Source organism: Gekko japonicus, unplaced genomic scaffold, assembly GCF_001447785.1.
Source record: "Gekko japonicus isolate JY-2015 unplaced genomic scaffold, Gekko_japonicus_V1.1 scaffold2175, whole genome shotgun sequence".
Classification (NCBI taxonomy): Eukaryota; Metazoa; Chordata; class Lepidosauria; order Squamata; family Gekkonidae; genus Gekko; species Gekko japonicus.
In genome coordinates, this window is record NW_015160898.1 from 173,429 (window position 1) to 199,996 (window position 26,568).

Genomic DNA, 26,568 nt, shown 5'->3' on the forward strand with positions numbered 1-26,568 from the left:
TTTTGAGATACTATAGGTCAGCTGGTTTCTGATTAACAGTGATGCCGGGTTCTTATCTCACTACACATGAAACATTAAAGAAGAAGAGAAGAAGAGATTGGATTTATACCCTAACCCTTCACAACCGAAAGGTGTCTCAGAGCGGCTGACAAACTCCTTTCCCTTCCCCTCCCCACAACAGACACCCTGTGAGGTCGGTGGGGCTGAGAGAGCTCTGACAGAAACTGCTCTTTTTCAAGAACAGCTCTTATCAGAGCTACGGCTTGCCCAAGGCCATCCACCCAGGTGCAAGTGGAGGAGGAGTGGGGAATCAAACCCGGTTCTCCCAGATTAGAGTCTGTGCACTTAACCACTACACTAAATTGGCAAACTAGCTAAAGACACTTAAATTTCAACATCACAATTAACAGGATTTTTCAAGATGTTTGAAAATTGGTGGGCGCACGGGGGGGCGGGCGCCAGAAGGGAGCCTCGCCTAGTGTGCAAAAATACCTGGAGCCGGCCCTGTCCCCAGACAATGACTAAGAAGTTCTTCTCTGTACAGTACCATTCTGTCAGTACTCAACAGAGAAAGAGTGGCGTGGATGATTATAAATAAAAACATATAACAGCCCAAATTATTAATTCATACCTTGTATGATAGCTAGCAAAATAACAATTACAAAGAAGAAAAAAGTAATATCAAAGATGATCCGATAAATTTCATATTCATCTCCTGCTGGATCTTCAATTTCATCACCAATTCCTCCACCAGCACGTACTCCCACATACATATGAAACATGTAGCACTACAAGAAGATGAGAAGAGATAACGCTGTTAAAGAACTCACATACTACAAAACTGAGTGCCACTGTTATAGGCATTTCTTATTTGTTTTACTGTAGGATGTACAAGTTCCAAGTTAGGAATTAAGGACGAGTCCTTCTCTCCTAGTGTCAGAATGTTGCCTGACCTCTTGAACACATCAGTGGATGGTAGCCAATATGGCAGAACAATGTTTCTGCCTGAGGGGCTGTGACTCTTGTTCCATGGATGATTCATTGTCTTAATCTGATAAAACACTTCTTTAGCTCTTAAAAGTCTCTAACTGCAGTACACAAGAAAGAGAAATTGCTACAGTTGGAAAAGAGATGAAACAGAAATGGAAACTGCATGCATAGCACCTACTTGTGCATGCAGGCCCACACCCACCTAAGAGCATGAATGGGTTGTCATTCTAATGCACTATTTTCTACCAATATCTCAGGTATTGTATCTCATATATCTCAGATTTTTTTAAAAAGGTCCCTTTTTTTTGGCCCCCCGAAGAGGATTTTTTAATTGCATTTTCTAATACACTACAAACTACAATGAAAAATTGGGAAGGGGTAGCTACATCTAGGGAGAAAGGAAAGAAAACCACAAATAACTAAAACCCCAAGTATAGGAGATCATAACAACAGCTTATAAATGTTAATCTTAAATTCCTAGCATCACTTTGAACATAGCTATGCTAAGTTTTTAATCTTTTTATCCAATGTTTTAACCATTTAAGAGAGCCCCCTGAGCATAACAAATCCTTAAATGACAGTGAACTGTAAGCAGAAGGCCCTCACAGATCTTTTAGAGGTCACGAGAGCCTCATGGACAAAACTTGTTGGACGGAGGTCTGGAGTCAAGAAGGGTAACCAAGACCACCCCGTCTCTCTAATCCACACAGATGAAAAACTTGCTCTGCTGCACTTCCTCTGCTAATGATAGATGGCGGGGGCATTTTTTCTAGATTACTTTCCTGCCCACATAAAATGTTACCACAGTTTTCCAGTACCTCATTTTAAGGCTAACCAAATATGGCAAAACTTTTGTAATATCTCTTTTCTGGATTCTTTAATACTAGTATCTACAGAACACATTTAATTCCTGAAAGCCTTCAATATGTCTTCATTGATCTATAATAGTAAAATCTTCAAGTTGTCTGAAACTATTTAATTTTTAATAAAACATACTAACTATATGAATGGGGTATATGTTAACAAAATAGGGATAGAAGAACAAAAATCATATAGGAATTACCGTTAGCATGTCATCACATTTCATATCTGGCATATCTCCATCTTCACTCTTATTGTAGAACTTGCGGAAAAAATTGAATGCAACTACAGTGTATAGGTAAACTACAACTGCCAATAATCCCACTGTTAGCACAAGCTAAAGAAAAAAGAAAGAGAAGTATAGGCTATGTGAATTTGGAGTACAATAGTATGCTTGGAAGGGGAAATAAACTGGTCTAACTCTCCTATTGACAAAGGAATCTTATTGGATTGCAGCAGGAGATTTTAATGTCCAAGATTTCGAGAAGAACTGACTTGATAAGAAACAGATCTTACACTTATTTTATTTTTAAATTTTATTTCCTTCAATTTATATCCTGCCCTCCCTGCAAAGCAGACTCAGGGTGGGTTTCAACCTATAATAATCTGCTGAGTGTAGATTTACAACATAAAAACAGAGTAACAAAAAACATACAATAAATACAATAAAATAAGTACAACACTAAATACTTTAAAATAAATTATACCTCAACAGACACACAAGAGTGACTCATCAGGAGGGAGTTTACATAAAACAACTGTGCAAAAGAATAAATGGGCACAAATCTGACATAAACAGTGATCGGTAGGAAAACATTTCAGTCTTCAGGACATTTGACTACAGACCTGAAAGTCAGCATTTTCAATGGGACTTTAGAGACTCCAATGGAAACTTCTGAATTAAAATTCATAATTAGCTTTGACAGTATTAGCCAGAAACTCAGTCAATCTGTTTATAGTCTCTATAGGCATTAAATTACTCAACAAACACAGGAGTCTACATTAGCACCACTTATAGATGTTATGAGGGATCCTTATGATTGCCTTTATTCTTTACAGTTTTGCATAGAAATGTCACATACTGGAGCTTTCAACCCGATGGCTTGAATCCAGAGTGACATGGGTGCAGGAACTTCTCAGGTATGTAGCACAAGTTCTATAGCCCAACATGCCCTCCAAATCCCATTCCTGGGGGGTCCCTTCCCTTCTCTTTCAGCGGCATGGGGGGGGGGACATTTTAGGCTGTTGCAAGAAAGGGGAAGGGGAAAACTGTGATCTATTAGCATAAGTCCTTGCATCCATAGAAACCTTAGTCTGCATACTACCCACTGTTCACAGATTTTTTTTCTTTTCTTTTTTTTCTTTCCTCTTTCTCTCAGTATATAAAAATCTTCATTTCAGGCACCTGATGAAGTAGGCTCAAACCCACAAAGGCATGTACTACATGAAATGTTATTCTCTAATGTGACACTTTCTATTTCATATTAACAACAGTTAAAATACTGGAGGCTAAAAGGCATTCTTAGTCCCCACTGCACAAACAACCTTTGCATGTATTTGAACCAAAAGCACAGTACTGCCAAGGGAAACCTAGAGCTGCCAGTGTGATACATCGATTATAACTTTTGCCCCTCAGAATTTGTAAAATAAACTAAAGAATTACCTGTTTCCCATTGTGGGTTACTGATGACAGTATAGTCCGCAGTGTTTTGAACCCCATTGCTATGTCAAGGAGATGAGCAGCAAAGAAAAAGTTGTTGTAGTGACCAAGGATTGACATGGTCATATACCAAGCCAGGTAAAGAAAAGACTTTTTAGGGGGAAAAGAATAAAACAAGATTTTAAAAAGGTCATATGGCAATGTTGATTCATTGTGCTCAGATTGCACAGCCAGATTATGAACTCAATCCATTAGGTACTGCCCCCAAGTAAGACATCCTAAATGTACTGAAAATTATTTTGTCTATAACAGTAACAGCAACTAGTTCTATGTGCTTGGGGAGTGCTCTAAAACAGCTTTCTGTAATAGAAAGCATATTTTATTTTACTGATTGATTGACTGAAAAAAATCTGTGTTGTAGAAATGAACAACTGCATTCTTCTGTACTATATTACAAAAATGGAAATTCCTTAAAAATTAGCCCTTTGTGTGCTGAAAATTTTAACTTTCTGTTATTTTACTTTTGCTTTTATGTTGTAACAGATGGTCACTGTTTTCTAAGATTCCTGATTCTTGGGATCGCAGAAGGGTACATCAGTAAGTATATCTGCGGCATCTCTTACCTAGATAGCTCAGGCTAGCCTGATCTCATCAGATCTTGGAAGCTAAGCAGGGTTGGCCCTCTTTAGTACTTGGATGGGAGACCACCAAGAAAGTCTAGGGCCACTATGCAGAGGCAGGCTATGGCAAACCACCTCTGTTCATTTCTTGCTGTGAAAACCCAATGGGGTTGCCATAAGTTGGGTGTAACTTGACCACAATTTCTACCACCACCACATCAGTCGGACTTTAAAATTATCCTCATTTTGTAAGGTTCCCATTTGCTTGCTTATGGTGGGAGACTTCTAGCCAATTTGCAGTCCTTGCCTGTCAACGTTCAGCTGATCTGTGGGGGGTGCGATTGTCCTGGGGAGAAAAATTTAAAAAGAAAAATAAGGCCTTGGGTACTTACAGGAAGTTCTGACTGTAGAGTTCCTGATATTTCCTAGAGCTACTCAGAAGTGACAAGGGTAGCTATAGCAATTTCCAGAAACTCTACAGTAATCTTACCATAGTGTTTCTGGCTATTGGTAGAGTTACCCCTGTAACTTCCAGATAGCTCTAGAAATTGTCGGGAACTCTACAGTTGGAGCTTCTAGTAAGTTCCCAAGGCCTTATTTTTCTTTTTAATCCACCCCCGGATGCTACACCCCCACAACCCTCCCTCCCCCCTAACTTTTTGAAGTCTCCACAGACATTTGAAAAATTGGGAACAGCATTCTCTATTTAATTCTTAGATTTTACTCTTCATTGTCCCAGGAAATTTAACAGAAGATCAACAATGTGAATCCCTTGGATTAAAGATGTAACAAATCCTAATCGAGGCAGAGATGAAAGATCTGCTCATCAATAACTGCTAGATGTGTTTCCATTTTCTAGATATGCATGAACTTACCGGCAAAACAGCCAGAGTAGTTTAATATGGAATATAATATTTTTCTATATGTAAAAAGTCTCAATATGTTGGAGATACATTCAGGGGGGGAAATGCCTTCCAAAAATGACTAGGACAAATCATGGTGTAATGTGAAGAATATTTTTACACATTAGATATAGGTGTATGGTACAATGTATAGTTGCATATCCTCTAAAGGCACCTAAAGTCTTAAAAGGATAGGTTTTCAGTCTGATATCAAAATGATTATAGTAACCCATTTCTCCCTTTCAGTCCTTCAGGTTATACTTCATGGTATGAACTCACATTATCAGTGAAAACAACTCCTAATTTCCACATCTGATACTTTACATCAACCGAATTCAGCCTGTAAAAAACAAATGCAATAGGAAGTGATACTGCATCTAATATGTAAAGAATGTCTCTTTACTGCCTAGGTAACAAACCATTGGTGACCTGTTTTACATTAGTTCTTACATGTATTACAATTGTTGTAATATGAACTTCAAGTTGGACTTAATGCAAGTGATTTTATTTGCAAAATGCCCATCAAATTCTCAGAATGAGCTGCTGAGCCATCCACTATTTACTTCTTGGGCCAGTTTGTAAAAGGCCTAAACAGGTTTGTTGCATGGCTCTGGATGGTGGCAGAGAACTATTGTTTCTTCACTGCTATCAGCACCACAGACCAGACTTTTAAATGCACTCTTAACCCAACATTACAAAGACTGGGAGTTGTCATTAGTCTAAACTTCATCAGATAACAATGAACTATCCATGATAATCTCCTCTACATCCAGATAAGATATCTCACATCCTGCACAAAATACAAAATTCAGGTTATGGCCAGCTGTATGGTGGGACTAGATATTTTCTAATACAGGCCATACTTGTTGATGGCTATGAAGTCCTTAGTCACCCCCGAAAGCAATGTTTTGGCATGGATATTGAAGTCCACAAGGTCTAACAATCTGGGGGTCTCCAACTTCAATGCTGAGACCAGCTGCATCAGCTCAGACACAGATATTGTTGGAAAGCAGTGTGGACAATACACCAATCACCGCCCAGAGCCAGACTAGTCCAGATGGGCGGGATAAAAATCAATAATAAATAAATAAATAAACAAATAAACAGAATCCCTACTCTGTCTCGGGAATGCAACACTATATAGAGATCCTCTGTATATAGAGATTGAGAAAACATCTTATTCAACAATATTACAACTACTAGAGTATTTTAAAGCTAACTTTAAAAAACTTACACAGCAGATAAAGAGCTATCTTTTTTGGGTTTCTTTTTTTCTCGTGCATCACTGAAATCCAGAGCGGCTTTGTCCATTCCCAGTAATTCACTGATTCTGTCCTTGCCATAGAACTCTCCATATTTATCCATAACCTAAAGGTTAACATGGAGACAACTGTCATTCCTTCCCTCAATTTTTTTATTTCTCACCTCCAGTATCACAACCAAAGTAAGAAGTAATAAAATATAGGCTAAGTTGTCACTGATCTGATGATCTGGCTACATGGTAATGGAGCACAAAGGATCAGAAAGAAATGTAGAAAACAGGTGCAAGGTGAGAAAAAATATTTATTTACTTCTTATAGATCTAAGGCAGGAAAATGTTGAAAAACAGGTGCAAGGTGGAAAAAAATCCACAAGAAGTAAATAAATATTTGTGGGGGATCCACAAGAAGTAAAAAAATTCCACCTTGCACCTGTTTTTCTACATTTTTTTCTGCCTAATGGTGCAGCCATTCTTGTTTTCTTCACAAACAGAATCAGTCATAAGGCCTCCTAAAGTCTGGAATGTGGAGAAGAGTCAGAGACAGGATATACTGTCAGCACAGCAGCAGCCATCAGCTTAATCGGATTGTGGCAGGCTGCTTATAAAAAGATGTAAATATAATTTACTCAGATTGAAACATTAATTTACAAGTATTCTTTAAAACCTTGTCAATCTAGATAATTTGTATATATCTTTAAGTCTTCTAGATTAAAACCAAACCTTTTGAATAGAATGTTGAGTCAATTGTCTCTCTTCAAATAATTTTCTGAAGAAAATATTAAAATACATATAGCACACAGAAATAGGAAGAAGCACAATGGTTGCATACAAACAATGGTGTGCATTCTACCACTCTGCTCAGCAAACCGTTCTTCTTGCCTAAGGAGGTGTCCTCCAACTTAAGTTCCTCTCCTAATGGAGGAAGAGCCACTTAGAGCCAGAGGAAAGCTTCTAACTTTGCTGAATAGAGGGACAGCATGTATTTCAATGAATATATGCAATATATCCTATGCCATCTTCTTGTGAAAAGCACTTTGTGCATATAAATCAGCTCCAACAGGAGTATGAAAACCTGCTGCCGTGAGAGACACAGGATCGTAGTCAGGATATGGTCATAGTTTTCCTGACTGGACTGTGTCTATTCAACAGATAATCCAGAATGATCATTTATTGGGTGGAAGCAGGGTCGAAGAAGGAAATACTGGGGCCACGTCTAAGAGCCTCATCTTCCTAAGAGTTTACTGAAGACATTTTTTACATCACTGAACATGCCTCAGGAATCTGGCTGCATCAACTCATTAAGATACAGGAATTTAAGACTATGAAAATAAAAAATAATTCAATAATAAGAAAAGCATTACCTTTCTTTTCACAAACTTGTCCCAATAGTTGTTAGGAAATGACCTAAGGATATATAAGAAACGCTGTTTAAATATAAAATATTACTGTTCATTTTTTAAAAAAAACATTAAACTAGATTTATTTTTAAAATTCAACATGCTCATGAGAATAAACAAGGGTGTTTTTTTTCTGTTTTACAAGTTTGTGCTTACAAATTAGTCCCAACAGGAATATAAAAAGTTATTAGTCCCAACAGGAAATATAAATTAGTCCCAAATTAGTCCCAAAAGTTATAAATGAGAGGAAAAGAATAGTCTTCAGTTGATAGTTAGGATATGGCCACAGTTTTTCTGGTTGGACTGTGTCACACTCAATAGGTAATTCAGGATGATCAGAGTTCCAGAGGTCAGATCTACTCCCATAGAAAATAATCACCCTTTAAGTTTCAAAGGGTCCAGAGACACCAACAAACAGCTGATAGCTGGGTAGACATCCTGGCCTCCAGAGGCCAGGTCTACCAGACATTATTTCCTACTGGTGGTAAATCCGGCCTCTGGATCCCAGGTGTATCCCATATGTCCTTTGAACATTTAAAAGGAAAGGAAGGGCCAAACTGGTTACAGATTTACCTTGTTGGCATCTGCCTCACTGATACGTATAAGGCATGATGCAAGCCTTCCTTCCAGTTACTGTCCCCACCAACAGTATCAAAGGCAGCAGAACCTACCCTGATGACAAGAAAATGGTGGGTGGGTTCATGGACTCCCTCAGGGCTTGGCTGCCCAGGTAGATTCTGTGACACTGGGTGCGGTCACACTGTCCTTTTGATCAGGGTTCGCCGCTGTTCCCTCCTGCATTTAAGTTTGCTGATGAGACAGGCGAATCTGCCTCCTGCGCCAAAGCGGGATCACTCCCGCAATGCTCTCGGGTTTTCCTGCCCCCGGGAAAATCAAGTATTTTCCTGGCACTTGTGCTTGGAATGCGCGATTAAGCCCATCTGGACAGCCATCTTTCGCAATGATTGCGATTAGGGCCGTCTGACCACTCTTTGGGTTTGTTTGTTTTTAAAGCTTCCGGTTTGAGTGCTTGGGCAAACATGCACTTAATAAATCCATTATTAAATGTTATTTTATGTTCATTTCTCTGTTTAAAGAAAACAGCAGTTGCCTGAGCCTGCCCCATGGCTGGCAGGATCGCCTGGAGGGACTCAGCGTGGTGGAGGCTCTGTCGCAGCCCCAACAAGCCGAGCTGAGTGCAGCAGCCCTCTAGGTGGCCGGTCTTCCTTTTCCCGCCCCTCTGAGGCTGGTCAGGCAGGCGGCTTGCTGGAGCTGTCATATTATCTTTAAACAGAGAAATGAACATAAAATAACATTTAATAATGGATTTATTAAGTGCATGCTTGCTCAAGCGCTCAAACCAGAAGCTTTTTAAAAAACAACAACATGGGTAATGCACGGTGATTTTCCTTAGGAGCTGGCAGGTGAGACGGTGGTGGAAGAGAGGGGCCGGCTGCATCTAATCAGCCCAACCAGAAGAAAAATGTTCCCGATTAAATTAAACCAGGAACAAAGCGGAATTACCTTCCCATGTGACCACAGCCACTGCCTCCACAGTGGCCATTCCCTCTGCCTGCCACTAGGGGAGCTTTTGGGGGAGGGTTTTTTTTAAAATCTGCAATTAATTCATTTTTGAATTCCCAGTTTAGGACCTCAACAACAGGGCTGGTAGCTTACTTTTTTTTAAAGAATGAAAGCCAGGAATACAAAGAAACTGGTACACATTTTGTAGTAACATTACATCAATATAACAACATCAATATAACAATATTAAATCACAGATTTAAAAAAAAAATACCCAGTGGCTGGGAGAAGGAACGATAGAACAAAGGCAAATCTAAAGCAATAGGACAAAGTTTGAGTCCAGTGGCATCTTTAAGACCAACGTTTTAGTCAATGTATGAGCTTTCATGTGCATGCACACTTCATCAGATACACTGAAACAGAGTTCCTTAAGCCTTACATATAGGTGTGGGGGGTTAGTTGCCAGGAAGTGCTAGTTAGAGTCAAGATGCATAAGTAACCGAGTGATAAATTTGGCTAAGATTGGATTAAAGCAGTTGATAAGACCTGTGAATAGCAGCAGATTAGCATACAAATAAAAGAGTTAGCAAACAGATGTGAGAAGTAAGTTTGAGTCCAGTAACACCTTTAAAACCAACAAAGTTTAATTCTGGGTATAAGCAAGCACTGAATGACTTAGCTTGTGTAGATGCACACTTCTTCAGACACATTAAAACAGACACCTCAAGCATTACATATAGGTGGGGGGGTAGTTGCCAGGAAGGGCTAATTAGAGTTAAGATGCATAAATTACTGAGCAATAACTATAGTTAAGATTGGATTGACGCAGTTGGTAAAACCTGTGGATAGCAGCAGATTAGCATACAGATAATAAAAGAGTTAACAACAGATGTGAGATCTAAGTTTGAGTCCAGTGACACCTTTAAGAGCAACAAAGTTTAATTCTGAGTATAAACAATAACTGAGTGACTTAGCATGTGTAGTGAGATAAGAACCCAATATCTCTGTTAAGCCCTGGGAGGTTCAATTATTTTTGTATTAATTTTTATTTTTATTTGTTTATTAACTTTATTTATTTATTAAATTAATATATTTATTAACTTGATATATTTATTAACTTGATATATTTATTAACTTGATATATTTATTTATTAACTTTTATTAACTTTTAATTCAGCAGTTTCCCATTCCAGTCTGTTTCTGAAATTCCTTTTTGTAGTAAAATTACATCAATATAACAACATCAATATAACAATATTAAATCACAGAAGCAGAAGCAGCTACTCTGAGGTCCCCCACTGAGTCTCTTGTGAGGCTGAAATGTTCTCCTACAGGTTTCTCAGTTTTGTGAGTCTTGATGTCAATGGATAAATGGAAACAAATCTGCAGCTCATTAACAGAGTGGATGCTTTAAATGCAGAAGGTCACAGTTAAAGCACCTCTTGTAGCAGAAACTGAGATGAACTTGTGCCCGAGACCCTACAGATGGGAAGCCAGTCCCATAGGCAATGCTTAGCTAGAGGGATCAATGGTCTGACTTGAAATGAGAATTATGAGCTGTGATGCTACAAGAAAGAAGGAAAGAAAAAAATACTCACTGTGTGTTGATAACAAGTCTATCCCACTGCCCTTTTATATCATCTTCCGAAGGCTGTTCTGTAATATATAAACCATCAAATTCCAATTTTCTTGCAACTTCTTTTTCTCGCTTAAATATAACAAGCGGAACCTGCAAGGATAAATAAACTTCCTAAAAATACTTCAAATCCACCACAACATTTGGAACCACTTTTTTAAAAGAACAGCTAGCTGCTGGAGAAATGTAAATGCAAGGAGTGAATGAGCCTACCTGAGCTCATAAAAGGACAAATGCATCATACACACTATATTCAACTGTACATTTTTTCAAAACAAAACAAACAAAAACAAATGAATGATACCAAGGCATAGGAAAGTAGAGAGATTATTGAGGCTACTGCTATTTATCATACATAGAGCACACACACAAATTGCAGACTTTATGGCATTTCTCCTCATCTTTGAGGTACATTAGAACTTACCCAAGACTACCCAATGATTAAAATGCAAACAAGATGAAAATTTCTAAGTGGACCAGTCAATAAAAGGTTGCACTTTTAAGACTTTATCATTTGTGACTGAATATTGATTTAATCAGCCATGCCAATTCTTAGCATAAATCCAGTTCCAGAAGCTGCAAACTCTTATTATTGTGTATATTTAGGAATTTACTGTGTACATTTAGGGTCATATAGTGCAACTACAGGGGTCACAGTGGCTTAGAAGTTAAGATGCTGAGCTGCAGACCAGAAGGTCTGTAGTTTGGCATTTTGAGACCCTAGTGCTACATGACGGAGTGAGCCCCCGTCTCTGGCCCCAGCGCCTGCCAACCTAGCAGTCTGAAAGCAAGTATGATATTGAGATTCGGGAAAAAATCAGTATTGCTGAGTTTATTCAGCAAAGCTCCCTTTACATGGCAAATAGCCATTAAACCCCTCTGTTTCACTCCCCCCACTCCGGAGCGGGGGGGGGGGAGCAAAGGTGAGGGCTGAAATGACTTGGAAGAAGACTACTATTCTCCGTTCTGTTTCCACAACCATTCTCATATCATTCCATACATCTGCTGCAGTAATTCAACTGGACAATATTTAGTATTCAAGGGCAGATTTTAGATTACATAAAACTAGAAGTTTTTCATCTTAATCCAAGAATGTCATTACTCTTAAAAGAATGGTTGCAAAATTTTATTTGCCATGCTCCTGAAGAACTGCATTAGAGGATCCCTGTTACAAATTGATTATACTGAGCCAGATGAAATTCTAAAGCAACTTTTTATATCTTGGGATGCAGCTGCCATATCTCTGAATTCTATCTGAATACATTTCAATTCCAATGAAGATGCATATGGCAGCTAATTTATTTGCTGCTGCTGTTCTGGATGGTTTTTTTAAAAAAATTAAACTTTACCAAGGAAAACAGTTCTCCCAGATGATGATGATTACTACTAGTTGCACTTTCCGAAGATCATTTATATTTATCTCCGAAGAAAAGCAGTTTTCTTTCTAATTCAAGTAGTTGGGTACATTTATTTTACTTTTCAACTATCATACATTAGCAATAACAAAGCATCGGTTCCTGCCAAATAGGGCTGATGCTGGTGTTTGCTTGCTCCCCCTTCTTACTGAATGAAACATGTGGGGAGGAGAAAGCCAATAAGTGCATGCCACATTGGCGCTGGCCTGTGGGAGGTCAGCACGCCAGCCAGGTTAAGCAGCGTCTACCCCCGCCTCACAGTTTGGCATGGTGCAAGATTCCCACCCTCCTTCCCTCTTTTGAGATCATGTGGAATTAGCTGGTTGCCTGTTTGGGGGCTGAGCAAGATTTTTGTGGGCCCTCGCTCAAACTGGCTGGGGGGGGGCTTTTTTCACCTGCTTCACATGGTTCAAGAGAGGAGGTATAAATAGGTCTGGTTAATCTAGTTAGGCCCTAACTGGGAAGGCGGGAAAAGCACAGGTTAACAGGAGTTCAAGTTGGTAAGCACCCCAAGACATCTGTGATGGGGGGGGATCCTCAAACTGAGTCCCTATTGGCTATGCTGTCTGGGCAGCTTTGTGAGGGCCTCTTCGGAGATGGGGGGCATACAAGCCTTAAGGCTAAGCAGACATGGGCGGGGACTATGCTCCATTATCTCCTCTATGTGGGCTATGAAGGGAAAAGATCGGAAAGATTCCAGATCTAGCTCTGAGCCGGGGTGGTTTTGCCCTGTAAGGAGGCTTGCCTGGCAAGCCAGTTGCAACCCATGCTTTAAGGAGTTAAGAAGATCAGCTTGTTATAATAAAGTTCCCAGTTTAACGCAAAATATGTTTCAGGGGGTAGGCAGGCAACTAGAATATTCTTTTTTAAAAAGAATACATTGAGGCTATGTGGAAACTGGAAATAATCACATCTTTGCTCACAGCAAAAGGAGACTATGAAAAACAATGGAATGTAACATGTTCTAATAAATAGGTCTGCAGTTTAGGTCTGGAACATAAAAGGAATTCCTGAAGAGAAATATCAAAAGTGTAATTGCATTTCTGTTCTATAAAATTTGTTCCACAGAGAGCTTCATGCCAGCTAAACCAAATCATTACAGTTACAAGACAGCATTTGCTACTGCTTCAGTGGAACGTGTCCTCTTACTTTCAAACAGTAATACCCAATGATGCAGAAGAAAGAGATGACTGTGTGAAGAATGGCCAAAATGCGAAGTGTAGGTTCCATATAGCCACTACTTTCTTCGAGGACATAATGGACAGTGATGATTCTATGAGAAGTACTTTCTAGGCTGCTTAACTTGAAGTTTTCAACAGTATTCACAACAGGAACCTCCTTTTCTTCAGCTACTGCAGATGTAGACACCTGTTGCAGTAATTTTATGTAAAGACAATAATTATTTTACATAAATGGTCACATGTAAAGACAATAATTATTTTACATAAATGGTCACATTTTTACAAATTCAAACAAGACTATGGTCACCATTCAAAACAAGGCAATTAGCAGAAAAAAGCCATCTGGTAAAGATATATCATGAACCATTTCCTTGTTCAGTCTTTTTGAACAGCTTTTTGGGAAGGCATGCTTTTTGAGACAGTATGACCTTGAAAGCAATTCCTAACTTTCTGATTAATTTGGTTCTACTAATTATCTTTTGAATTGTACTGAACCTGAGAATCAAATAATAAATTGATGTTAATGACACTGTGAGGACTATCACATGTCTGTATCCATTCTCTCAACTAATGTACTTACAGAGAAGGCATTTATTTCTCAATTTATGGAGTAAGTATGTACAAGAAAGCAAGACTGACTTCTGCAGCTGGAGATTAGAATATTTATCTCAGTGATGGATCAGGGAGCCTATTCAAAGTTAGATCCATCTAACTCTATCTTCATCTAAATTACTATTAGTCTGGAAACATCCCTGTGTATTTATTGCTTTTTAAAAGAAAATAAAAATGGTTTTGTTAGGTATAAAAATAACATTATAAATTATCTGGAATCAAAGATGAGCTCTGCAATAGCAAAATTTTCAGATGCCACAGAAGTATTCTGGACAATGACATCCTAAACAGACTAAGAACAGCTGCAGAAGATCTCTCTGGGTGACTGTGCAACAAAATGGCAAACAAGAGTCAATGTAAGTAAGTGTTAAGTGGTGCACATCAGAGCTAAGAATTCCATCTTCACACAGAAGCTGGATGAGCCTGAAGTGGCAGTTGCTATCTAAAAAAGATATCTTGGGGTTATTATGAATATTTACTGAAGACAACAACTTGGTGTCCGTTTTTACTAAAGTAACTTTAAAATTAGCAATGATTAAGAAAGAAACTAAGATTAAAAGAGTAAAGTGTCATAGTGCTACTACCTTAATCTATGGTGAAGGAAACCTTTGGAATATTGATTGCATAATAAATATCACATCTCTAAAGCAATATCAAAGAGCTGAAGAAGATACAGTAAAAGTCTACTAAAATGATCAAGGAACTGAAGCACTTTGTGAGGAAAAGAGACTGGGACCAGTGTTCCCTCTAAGCTGACTTCGTGTGAGCTAGCTCATAGTTTTTTAGCCTCCAACTCACACATATTTGTCTTAGCTCAGGAAGGATGGATCCAGACCAAACTAATTTATGCAGTAGCCAAATCACTCACTCACAACTTTAATGACAGTAGCTCACAAAGTAGAAATTTTGCTCACGAGACTTCACAGCTTAGAGGGAGAGTTGGCTGGGACTTTTTAATTTTGTGGGAAAAGGTAAATAATAGATGACCTATACTTCAGATGAGTTAGATATAATGTATCATGGGTTAGATCCTACCATTTTGTTCAATCAACACATGCACATTCCTCAAGTGTATGTTGCATAGTGTTGACATAAGATGTTCTTGACTATCATCTCAATCCATTTGGATCCTGCATGTTCTTCCTGAACAAGTTGGCTTCCATTTGATGCAAAATACCCTTGCATTAGAAAAGGTGCAAGTGCCAATAGAATGAAATGGAAGGATGCAACCCTGTGAATAGTGTCAAAGGAGTAAAGAGGGAACACTTTTATACACTCTCTCTCTCAAAAAACAAACACTAGATCTCAGAAATATCCAAAGTCAAATGGACAGTAGATTCAAGACAGACAAAAGAAGGTTTTTTTTACTGTAATCCCTAAATAATGTATGGAATTTATTGCTCAACATATGTTGGTGGTCACTAATTTAGGTACCTTTTAAAAGGGATAGACTGTCTATGTATATTTGCCATAATAAGCCAAGTGGTCCCTCTATGATTAGAGGAGGAGAATGACAGTTAAATACTCCTTTTCTTCCATTCCCTTTCCTCTCTCCCTCTAAAGATTCTGTGGGCCCAAAACGGTGAGAAGGGAATTGGCTGATAAGGGGGAAAGGATATAGACTCAGTTCTGTCTGCCACAATGTTCAGTTAGATGGAGACTGAATTCACTCTCTTGTTTGCCAGTTTTGTTCAACATCTTTATATTTGGATGAAGGAATAGAGGGAATGCCTCAAAGGTTAAGCTGCTGTGCTGCAGACCAGAAGGTCTGTAGTTCGGCAGTTCAAGACCCTAGTGCCGCGTGACAGAGTGAGCGCCCGTCTCTGACCCCAGCTCCTGCCAACCTAGCAGTTCGAAAGCAAGAAACTGCAAGTAGATAAATAGGTACCGCTTCAGTGGGAAGGTGACAGCGTTCCGTGTGCTTTGGCATTTAGTCATGCCGGCCACATGACCATGGAAATATCTTCAGACAGCGCTGGTTCTTCCGCTTGGAAACAGAGATGAGCATCACCTCCTAGAGTCGGATTCAACTAGCTTTCAAGCAAGGAAAACCTTTACCTTTTATTAAATTTGCAGATGATACTAAATTGGGAGGAGTAGAAAATACAGTAGAAGACAGAGTCAGGATACAGGATAATTTTGACAGGCTGGAAAACTGGGCTAAAACAAATAAAATGGATTTTAACAGTGATAAATGTAAAGTTCTGCATTTAGGTAGGAAAAATCAAATGGATAATTATAGGACGGGGGAGACTTGTCTTGGCAGCAGTGTGTAAAAAGGATCTAGGGGTCTTAGTGGACCAAATGCGATTTTGGGCTGTATCAATAGAAGTATAGTGTCTACATGAATTGATGGTTTCATTTTACTCTGCTCTGGTTAGACCTCACCTAGAGGATTTTGTTCAGTTTTGGGTACCACAATTTAAGAAGGATATAGACAAGCTGGAACTTGAGGGGTCTAGAGACCAAGTCCTATGAGAGAGGTTGAAGGATCTTGGTATGTTTATCCTGGAGAGGAGAAGACTGAGAGGTGATATGATCACCATCTTCAAGTACCTGAAGAGCTGTCATATAGGGGATGATATGTTGTTCTTTTCTGTTGCCCCAGAAGGTCAGACCAGAACCAGTGGGTTGAAATTAAATCAAAAGAGTTTTTGGCTAAACATTAGGAAGAACTTCCTGACAGTTAGAGCAGTTCCTCAGTGGAACAGGCTTCCTTGGGAGGTGGTGGGCTCTCCTTCTTTGGAGGTTTTTAAACAGAGGCTAGATAGCCATCTGGCAGCAATGCTGATTATGTGAATTTCAGCAGATCATGAGAAAAAGGGTGAGAAAGGTTGCATCAGTGCTCAATTCTTGTGGCCCCTTCTTACACACTCAGGGAAATTTTGGGATCAGTCAGCAATTTTTCTCCAGGCCAGTTTGGTCAGTGATCCAGGAGGTTTTTAGCCATCTTCTGGACATGGAGCAGGGGTCACTGGCTGTGTGTGGGGGCAGTATTTGTGAATTTCCTACATTGTGCAGGGGGTTGGACTAGATGACCCTGGTGATCCCTTCCAACCCTATGATTCTATTATCTATGCAGCAAGATGGCTACCCAAAAATAATCTAATAAAGCAGTAAAGAGATTTTTAAGTCACATAGAATTTTACTATCCCCACTGGAATTTGTAATGTAACTTTGGCTACAAACAGTGGAGAGGTCTAAACTAAGAAGTTGACAATGTGAGTCTTCAAGAACCACTCCTTCTCACATTGTAACTTCTTCCACTTCACCCACAAGAAAAAGAAACTTTTAAGGAAGTAATCAAACTCAATTAAATAGGACTTAGACTCACATACACATGCTGTAGGTCACAAGCACTTATACTAATTCTATACCATATTTGTATAGTCAAAACTTTGTATAGTCAAAACAGACTCTGGATGCAAAGCGATATAATTTTCATATAGAGAAGAGAGAAAGAAGAAGAGATTGGATTTATACCCCACCCTTCACTACCCAAAGGTGTCTCAGAGCGACTTTCCCTTCCCCTCCCCACAACAGACACCCTATGATGTAGGTGGGGCTGAGAGAGCTCTGAAAGAAACTGCTCTTTTTTCAAGAACAGCTCTTATCAGAACTACGGCTTGCCCAAGGTCATCCAGCCAGGTGCAAGTGGAGGAGTGGGGAATCAAACCCAGTTCTCCCAGATTAGAGTCCGCGCACTTAACCATCTGAATATCTGTATGTTAATATCTGTAACAATTACCTTATAGAAGAGTAGAATGAAGTTGATGGCAAATGCAACAAACAAAGCCAACATCCTCATATTGTAAAAATTCCGAGCAAAATAGTTCTAAAATACAAAAGCATAAATGGAAAACAACAATATCCAATCTGGATAATTAAATTCAATTCAACTTTAAAAATTGTATTAACAGTTTCTAGTGTTTCCAAAAAATACGACTCTTTCCTCCAAGTTATGTATAAGCATTACCTCTAATAATACTCACTGAAGAAAGTGAACCATATATGCACCCCCTCCCCAATACTGTAGGGCCAAAATACACACAAATGCATGTAATGACAGATCGAAAATATTTCATTTTTCTGGACAAGCTTTTGGGAAGGTGCAAGCGAAAGTACAAAGAATGCTAGGTCTAGATTTCAAAGTGCCTGGGGTAAAACAGCCTCATGTGTAGCGCACACACATGAATGCACATTTTCTTCCTTCCTTGTAGAATACAAATAGTGACTCCCTCATGCTTCATCAAATCCTGCTGATATTGCAGCAGGGCCTCTAGAGCAATAGGAAAGGTGCCAAACATATCTTATCAACCTCTCCTCTTTCAAGCTCTGTTCACAGACAGGGCTTGAAGAAAAGTGGGAGAGCTATACTTCCCTGCTTCCCTCAGGGGCTCTCTTGTACATTGGCATGCAGTGGTGGGTGTTAGTGAAGTGAATACTGCAACATATTCTAGCCAGAAAGGTAACGATACAGGGCTCTCTTCCATTTCCAGTTGGGGGAGGTGCCAAAATGAAGCAGCAGAGGAGGTGTTCTTTCAACCTTCCTTCACTCCAGTTGGAATTTGACTCTGTGGCCTTATGTCCTGGTAGACACAGTTGGCAGAGGGCCCTCCTAGAGCCCTGGTAATTTCAGTCACACTGACATCTGACCTGTTTGTTTGCTATGAACACAGCTGAAATCATAAAGAGCAGGGAAGCCACTACAGTGGAAGTTTTGGAGTGTGAAACAGCAGGCAGAAATGTCATTAAATGATCCCCTTCCCCATTCTTATCTTTGCTTCTCCCAGCATTCATCCTCCGAAAGCAGTTTTCCAGCAAACTAAAGTCACTATGACATACATAGACACATGAACAACCTTATACTGAACCAGATCATTGCTCCACCTAAAGTAGGGCTGCCAAGCTGCGGCAGGGATCCTGTGAAGACGTGCGGATCCCCCGCCACGGCTTGGCAGCCCTAACCTAAAGTATAGCTACTCAGAGTGGTAGCAGCTCCCCAGAGTCTCTGGTAGAGGTCTTTCACATCACTTACTACCATATCCTGTTAACTGCAAAAGCCAGGGATTGAACCTGGGACCTTCAGCATGCCAAGCAGAAGCTCTACCACTGAGCCATGGCTTCTCCATTTCAATGTAGTGTATAGTCTGGCCCTCAAATCACGTTATATTCAATTCCAATTAGATAAGGCTACTTCATTCAATCATTCATTAATGAAATATGAAGTTGCATTGCAGAATTAGAATTTAACTAGATATAGGAGACCCATAAACAGTTCTCTCAGTCTTAAAAAGTATACCGCAGATGGCAACTGTGGAGGAAGGAGGCAGGTTGGATCAGAGCCACAGTGTGGGGGAACGGGACCTTTATGTTTGCCACACTGAGTCTGCAATCTCAGTTGCCCCCTTTGAGGAATATTATTTGCCTCATGGAGAAAATAACTAGGCACCAAATAGTGCCTGTATATTTTGCCATACTGGGCAAATGGCAGCCCTGGGAAGGGCAACTGAGATTGTGAAAATAGCTTGGAGGGAAAAGTTTAAACCTTGAAGAGACCTCTTACAAGTAGTTTCTGTTGATACGCAATAATTTTCTTCCAGAAAGCCGACTCCTGGGTTTCTGGTTCACCATGCCTGTGTTTATGATGATGTCTCGGTTTCTGTTTTGCTTTGTCTTCTTTGTCTTTGTCTTCTTTTTCTCCATCCTCTCCTCTGAAAACACAAATTATCCCAAAGTTTATTGAAAGTCCCTCTCTGCGTATTAAGTATTCTAACAGAGAGAGAAGCAAGCTGGATGAGTCACATGCTTCACAGACATTTCACAAAAAGTCTGCCCTCTCTTTGAAGTACTTAAGTATGTAAAGAGATCACAGCTAGAAAGGACAATTGAAAAGTGTACAATGAATAAAGGCATGCACAAAATATTAGGACAGAACAATTTTATAATGGGATTAACACACTGGGAAGGAAAAAAATCACGAAGTGGGATAAAAAGGAATGGAAATCACAGAAGCCATGTTACAATGGCTATCAAGTAATAACTATTTACCACTGTATGCATTTTTGCTGGTGCAGCAAACCCAAAGATAAGGCCATATATTCAAATGGTATTGCTTATTTAATGTGATTCCCAAACAGTTCAATGGCTGTACTTCCAAGTTAGACTGCTACAGTAGGCAGATTCACAAAGGGGACACACACAGGGATACTTACTCAGCTTTCTCGGGTTCAGATTTAGTTTCTTCTTTCTCATCCTTCTCGTCTTCCTTCACCTGCTGCTCCTTGAATGAATAAGAATATCAGCAGATTACAAGCAGCCAAAAAAAGGGGGGGGGAGCCAGTGTACAATGCAAGAAGCAAAAAAGAAAACACCACTGGCAAAAAATGAACACACAAGCAAATAAGCAAGTATATAATAATCAATTAAGCATAACAGCAAGTATAATATATATCAAATTAGCATAACAGCAAATATAATATCACTCAATTGGCCAAAGTGCAATAATAAAGAATAATAGAAACAGAGTCACAGTCTTTCCATGTATCTACTCCAGCATAGAAGCAATATCAGAGTCCAAATTGGAATGCTTATTTGCTTGTGTGTTCATTTTTTGCCAGTGGTGTTTTCTTTTTTGCTATCAGCAGATTACAAGCATCACCTTACAAAAACAAAAGAGCTTTGGCTCTGAATTGATGCTTACAATGAGTAAAAAATGAGGCTTCAGTAAACAGCTACATAAAAATACTATTTAAAACTTAAAACTAAAACAGCTACACAAATAAACGTGACTAATTCCATCATCTTGAATAAAATGCCATTGGTCAGTGTAATTAATATACATGCAGTATTTAAAATATCTCCAACATTCTTGAAAATCTTCATGTTTGCAAATGTGCTTATATTAGATTTTAAAAGTGTAGACCTAAAAGGTATAGCATGTACCTGTATTTTTTCTTGTACTTCAGGTAAAGGGGGTAAAGAAGGGCTGCTCAGCAAATCACTCAGGCCAGCATTTGGGTTATGTGGAATTAGTTTATACTGTCCTCCTTCTCGTTTCAAATCCAAGCCAAATATGTCTGACAGGAGGTCACCCTCTTCTGACAAGGCTTTCAGGTCGGCTAGATCTTCTGCAGGCAAGGCAGCTTCTGCTGGCTTCCTTTCTACTTCTTCCCCTTCGCCACGCACCTCATCCTGAGTTGGGTCTGGCATATTAGCTAGAAGTTCAGCCACCTTAATTTTTTTAGCCCCTTCTACTAGGCTTCCTCCGAGCAGCAAACTGTACATGATTTGAAAGAAACCTCGGAAGACACTTGATATAAAATGCATTAAGCCCATTAAAATGCTCCAGTAGGAGGAGAAAAAAGCCATTATCATATCTTTCATGGTCATCTTCTTCATTTTCTTCATCTGCTTCTTTATGTTTTTCATGCTTAGCATTTTCATCAGCATCATTATGTTACACCTGAGAGCTACTAATGCTGATTTGACAGTCAAAAGAGAGAAGAAGCCCATTCTAGGGTCCTGTTCCTCACGCTTCTCATTCTCATTCTCTTCTTTATTTGCAGACCTCTCATTCAGATCTGATTCTGAGATCTGAGCAGCCAACTGCATTTCAAAGATGGTGTCCTCGCAGAAATTAACAAAAAGCTCCATTTTTTCCTTCTCCCCTCCTTCGTTTACCACATCAAAGATAAACTGTCTCTTTGACTCTTTAACTTGAGGTTTCTCCCACTGTGTCCGGCTTGATTCACTTATCTCAAAATATACTCGTTCAATGCGCTTTGCACTACCCATTATTTCTATGCGTCCTAAGAAAGGCTGAAAGTAGTTCAGAACACTGTCTGCTAGTTCAAGAAAAGTCTGCAAACGGGTATCGTGAGGCATGTGCTCTGACAGGTTGGTCAGGAGAACAGCAACATTGAAGCCAATGTCTTTCGCAGGTTCATGAAACCGTTTCACAAATTCCTCATAGTCTAATGTCTCATTCTCATCAGTCTCAGCACAGGAGAGCAGAAACTCTGTTTCAGATTGAGTATAGTGCTTATGGCTTTCCATTGCTTTATGGAAATCTCTTTTTGAAATCACACCCTTGCCATCAGGATCATATTCTTTGAATGCATCAGAGAAAGTTAAATCCTTCAGTTTTAGGAACATATCAAAGAATTTTAGAATCATTTCTACGTTGTTGGAAGATTCCACTAACATGTCAACCATCTGTTTGCCGATTGTTCCATTCACAACATTGCCTAAATGTGGAAAAGGGTATTGATAATTTTATTAAAATAAACACTTGAATGAGTAACAATCAGATGTGGTAAGCCTTACCAACTATGCCACACGCTACAGAACACCTACATAGGATTTCACACACCATCACTTAGAACCAAGGCTGCCAAGAGCCACAATGGTAGCCACATAAAGCTTCCCTCTGAGCCTTCCTCATGTTTAGAATACATATACGAAGCCTGATTAGAACATGCTGTTATGCTCCAGTGGCACTGAACTGTGCTCCCCAAGCTCCCAGGATGATCTAGGCCCCTCAAGTTTTGTACTCATAATCCTCCCTCTCTGCAATCCTGTTTAGAATAACTTTCACAATATGACCAAGATTTCTATTTGGGGGGGGGACAGACAGACAGGTTTACAACATGTCATGTTACTATTTACAGATATAAACTGTGCATAGATTCTATCATCTATACTGAATTATTTCTAGCCTTTACTAAGTGATAACTAATGGCAAACACATCTATATTATTTGCCATATTTTTAGCCTTCACAGAAAGGCATACATGATTCTTCTATTTCAATATTGCCTTGCGTTACCACTAGAAAAAAGCTCAGAATGGAATGTGTGCAGGGGAAAAAGCACTTTATTCCAAAAATAATTGTTTCAGCACAAACTTCCACAAATGGAAGGAGGTCACACAAGCTGGGAAGATCTTCCAAATTTCTCTTTAAATGTTGGTTTCACTGGATGTCAATAAATACTCCACTGAGAGCTGCGAGACCCTTGTAAACAAACCACACTGTGTCATGGGGAACGTCAGTGAACTGGGGAACTGGGCAAAATGGCCCCACTGCTTCTGTTCTACTGGAGTTCAATAGCAGAAGGATGAGCAAAAGCAATTTTGTCCGATGAGGGAAGGAGAAAGTAAGGAAGACATACTTCTGCAAGCTCCTTCCAGTTGAGTAAGTTTGGATCCAATGCACTGTGATTTGTATTCAAGGCAAATTACTAAATTAATAACACAGATTGACAATAAAGTACTGTTTTTAAACCAGCAGGTTATAAATTTCTGAAGATCTTATTGGTTAACTTTAAGTAACCAAAATGAAAATATAAAAATATTGTGATTTTAACTGATATATTTCAGTGCTATTATACCAATTTTATAATATGTCTATGAAAAGTAAAAATAAAATAAATACAGTTTTTAAAAAATGGGCTTAAATTCACCTTCTAACATAGACAGTAACATGACCACCATATCCTTCTGAAGATCCATCAACTCTTTTAGTAACTCAATTTGACTGGAATCCTGTCAATATAAAATAACAAAATCGTGACAATTTTAATTCCATCTAGCTTCTACATGCATATCTAGGAAATTACACTTGAATTCTATGGATCAGGTAGTCACCAGTTTATCATTACATGCCACTTTGGAGGGCCCCCAAGTTTTCAGACTAGCTTTTCAGAGGACATGAAGGATTGCAGTGGGGGCAGAAACAAGGAAAATCCAGTGCTTATGTGGACACACAACATGTGCTTTTTAAAATGTAAGACTATGGAACAGGTAGCTCTAAAATATGACTTGAAATTACAACAGTGTGTTTCATAAAGAAATCTTCAGTGTAAGTTCAGTATCAAACAGGATTTGAAACCAGTTAAAACATGTTAGCAAACTTTTGTTTTGTAACATTTAACAGTTGTAACATGGAAACATGATTAATGTTCACAAAGGAAGGTAAAAGGAATTCCTAAAAGAGGAGAGGAGATGGGAGAGGACAGAAGAGAGAGGGGGGGTTGGGCTAAGGTTTATTCATGACCTTCTAACCATGATTAAGAGAAAAGAAATATTATATTTTAGCAAAAGAAAATTATTTCCTCAATGGTATTTTTTTCTGATGAACAAAGATACCTACTCCTTTATGAGTGAAAAATCCTTTATGTATAACAAAATATATTTTCTTTGCTAAGAAGCTAAGAAAAGAAGAGTGGATTTCGATGAAGGTAGAATGAAAATTGGTGGAAGGAACACTAACACTTTGAGATATGCAATTGAGACCACATCATTGCCAGAAAATAGTAAAGACTTAAAATAACCACTGATGGAGGTTAAAGTGCCAAAGCAGGATTACAGCTGAACATCAAGAAGACGAAAAGCAATGACTACTAAGGAATAACACAACTTTAAGGTTGATGATGAAGAAACTGAAATGGTTAAAGATTCTCTCTTCCTTGGTTCCATCATCAATCAAAAGGGAGACCGCAACCAAGAAATCAGAAGGTGATTGAGACTGGGAAGGGCATCCATGAAGGAAGTAGAAAAGATACCTAAGTATAAGGACATGTTGTTGGTGACCAAGATCAAGATAATTCATAACATAGCATTCCCCATTACCATGCAGGGATGTGAAAGTTGTATAATGAAGAAAGCTGACAGGAGGAAAGCTGGTTCATTTGAAATGTGGTATTAAAAGAGAATTTTATGTACACTGTGGACTGCCAAAAAGACAGGTAAGTAGGTTGTAGATCAAATGAAGCCTGAATTCTCCTTAGAAGCTAAAATGACTAAATTCTGACTATTGTACTTCAGTCACATTATGAGAAGACAAGTCTCTCTGGGAAAAAACAATAATGTTAGGAAAAGAAGAAGGCAGCAGAAAAAGAGGAAGACCCAACATGAGTTGTATTGACTCAATCAAAGAAGCCACGGTCTTCAGTTTGCAAGACCTGAAAAAGCTGTAAATGACAGGACATTTTGGAGGTTATTAATTCATAGGGTAGCCATAAGTCAGAAACAACTTGACAGCACATAACCAGTGGTATACCAAAGGCAGGGGTTGTGGTCCACCCTGGGTGCAGCTTGAGGAACTCAGCTGAAGGGCTCTTGATGCTAGTATCATGCGGCATCCAGCCGAACGCCTTTCGTTTTATTTTTAAAATGCTGTTCTGGCTGCAGCCACTAGGGGACAGGGAAATCTGAGCATAGCAAAAAGGTCTCTAGGATCGGCTAGACTTCCCTTTCTCCAGGACTGAAGTAAACTTGCTTAACAACAACCAAGCCAGCACAGTGATAGCTGCTACAGTCATTGCCAACCAGCAGGTCATTTTCTCCAATAGACTAGCCTTTCTCTCTTCCTTTCTTTGCACCCAGCTCAGTCAGATCTTGCAAAGCAGTAGTTATGGTGTTACAGAAGATAAAACAACCTTCCCCTCTCTTAATTTCTCTCCCTCTTTTCCATACTTTGTTAATCCATTTCCGTCGTCACCTAATTTTTCCATGTCCCCCCCTTTGGTCTTAAGACCTTCTCATCCCTATCCTGCTTGGTGACAGAATGTATTTAAGAGTAGTATAGTAGCAAACCTTTGTTAATATTATGAACAGAAGGAAGTGGGTTTGCTGGGCACTGTACATTGCACTGGTTCCAGTGGGCTTCCAGCCCTCCCCTCTTGCTGGGACTGTGATTCTGTGCTTGACATCAGCTGACATTGCCACAATGGCACTGGGTTCTGCTGGGCACCCTATGACTACATTGGTACTGTTGGGTACTGAGTACATTCCACAGGTTCTACTGGGCTTGCAAAATTGACACCCCCCCTTCAGTTTCTACTGCAAAGATTCTCTGGTTTGACTTTAGTCCTCTGGAAACAATGGAGAATAGGGGTACCTTCTTTGGGGGTTAGTGTGTTTCCTAACATCCAGTCTGGTGCAGCTTGTGATCACTATTTTGTGATGCTTTGTCTAGTATCGGTTAGTTAAAGTTAGTACAAAGGCAAACTCCTAGCTCTCAAAAACGCCTTGTAGATGTTTGGGATGGTCAGCTCCTGGGCTTCAAAATGGAGAGAAGAAGCCCTTCCAAGTGCCTGCTCAGAACACGAGGGGAGTGATGGATTTTTTTCCTGTCAAGTCACAGCTGACTTGTAGCAACCCTGAAGGGTTTTCAAGGCAAGAGACATTTGGGGGTGGTTTGACATTGCCTGCCTCCATGCCAGCCCTGCTTAGCTTCTGAGATCTGACAAGATCAGGCTACCCTGGGCTATCCACTTCAGGGCTAGGCTAAGAGTAATGTGATTGGCCCAAGTTCATCCAGCAAGCTTCCATGGCATGAGTGGGGATTCAAACCTGGATTTCCCAGGTCCTGGTCTGACACTTTAACCACTACACCACACTGGCTCTCGTGATGGAATAGCATGTTGGAATTTGACTTTTTTTAAAAAACTGGAGCGCACACACACACACACACACACACACACACACACACACACACACACACAC

At 39.4% G+C, this 26,568-nt stretch overlaps 1 protein-coding gene across 1 annotated transcript in view; it reads right to left on the reverse strand.

Annotated features, from left to right (window-relative positions):
- The window catches only part of LOC107120989 (ryanodine receptor 2), a gene marked incomplete at its 5' end in the record, with an annotated part of 142,120 nt that overhangs the window by 10,270 nt on the left and 105,282 nt on the right, over nt 1–26,568 (reverse strand). Inside the window, 13 exons of the mRNA XM_015423787.1 lie at nt 632–788; nt 2,054–2,188; nt 3,515–3,661; nt 5,313–5,373; nt 6,268–6,401; nt 7,656–7,698; nt 10,814–10,944; nt 13,416–13,634; nt 17,808–17,894; nt 19,626–19,773; nt 20,275–20,342; nt 21,005–22,308; nt 23,523–23,604. Coding sequence (XP_015279273.1) covers nt 632–788; nt 2,054–2,188; nt 3,515–3,661; nt 5,313–5,373; nt 6,268–6,401; nt 7,656–7,698; nt 10,814–10,944; nt 13,416–13,634; nt 17,808–17,894; nt 19,626–19,773; nt 20,275–20,342; nt 21,005–22,308; nt 23,523–23,604 — 2,716 coding nt within the window. The remainder of the gene's footprint in view (nt 1–631; nt 789–2,053; nt 2,189–3,514; nt 3,662–5,312; nt 5,374–6,267; nt 6,402–7,655; nt 7,699–10,813; nt 10,945–13,415; nt 13,635–17,807; nt 17,895–19,625; nt 19,774–20,274; nt 20,343–21,004; nt 22,309–23,522; nt 23,605–26,568) is intronic.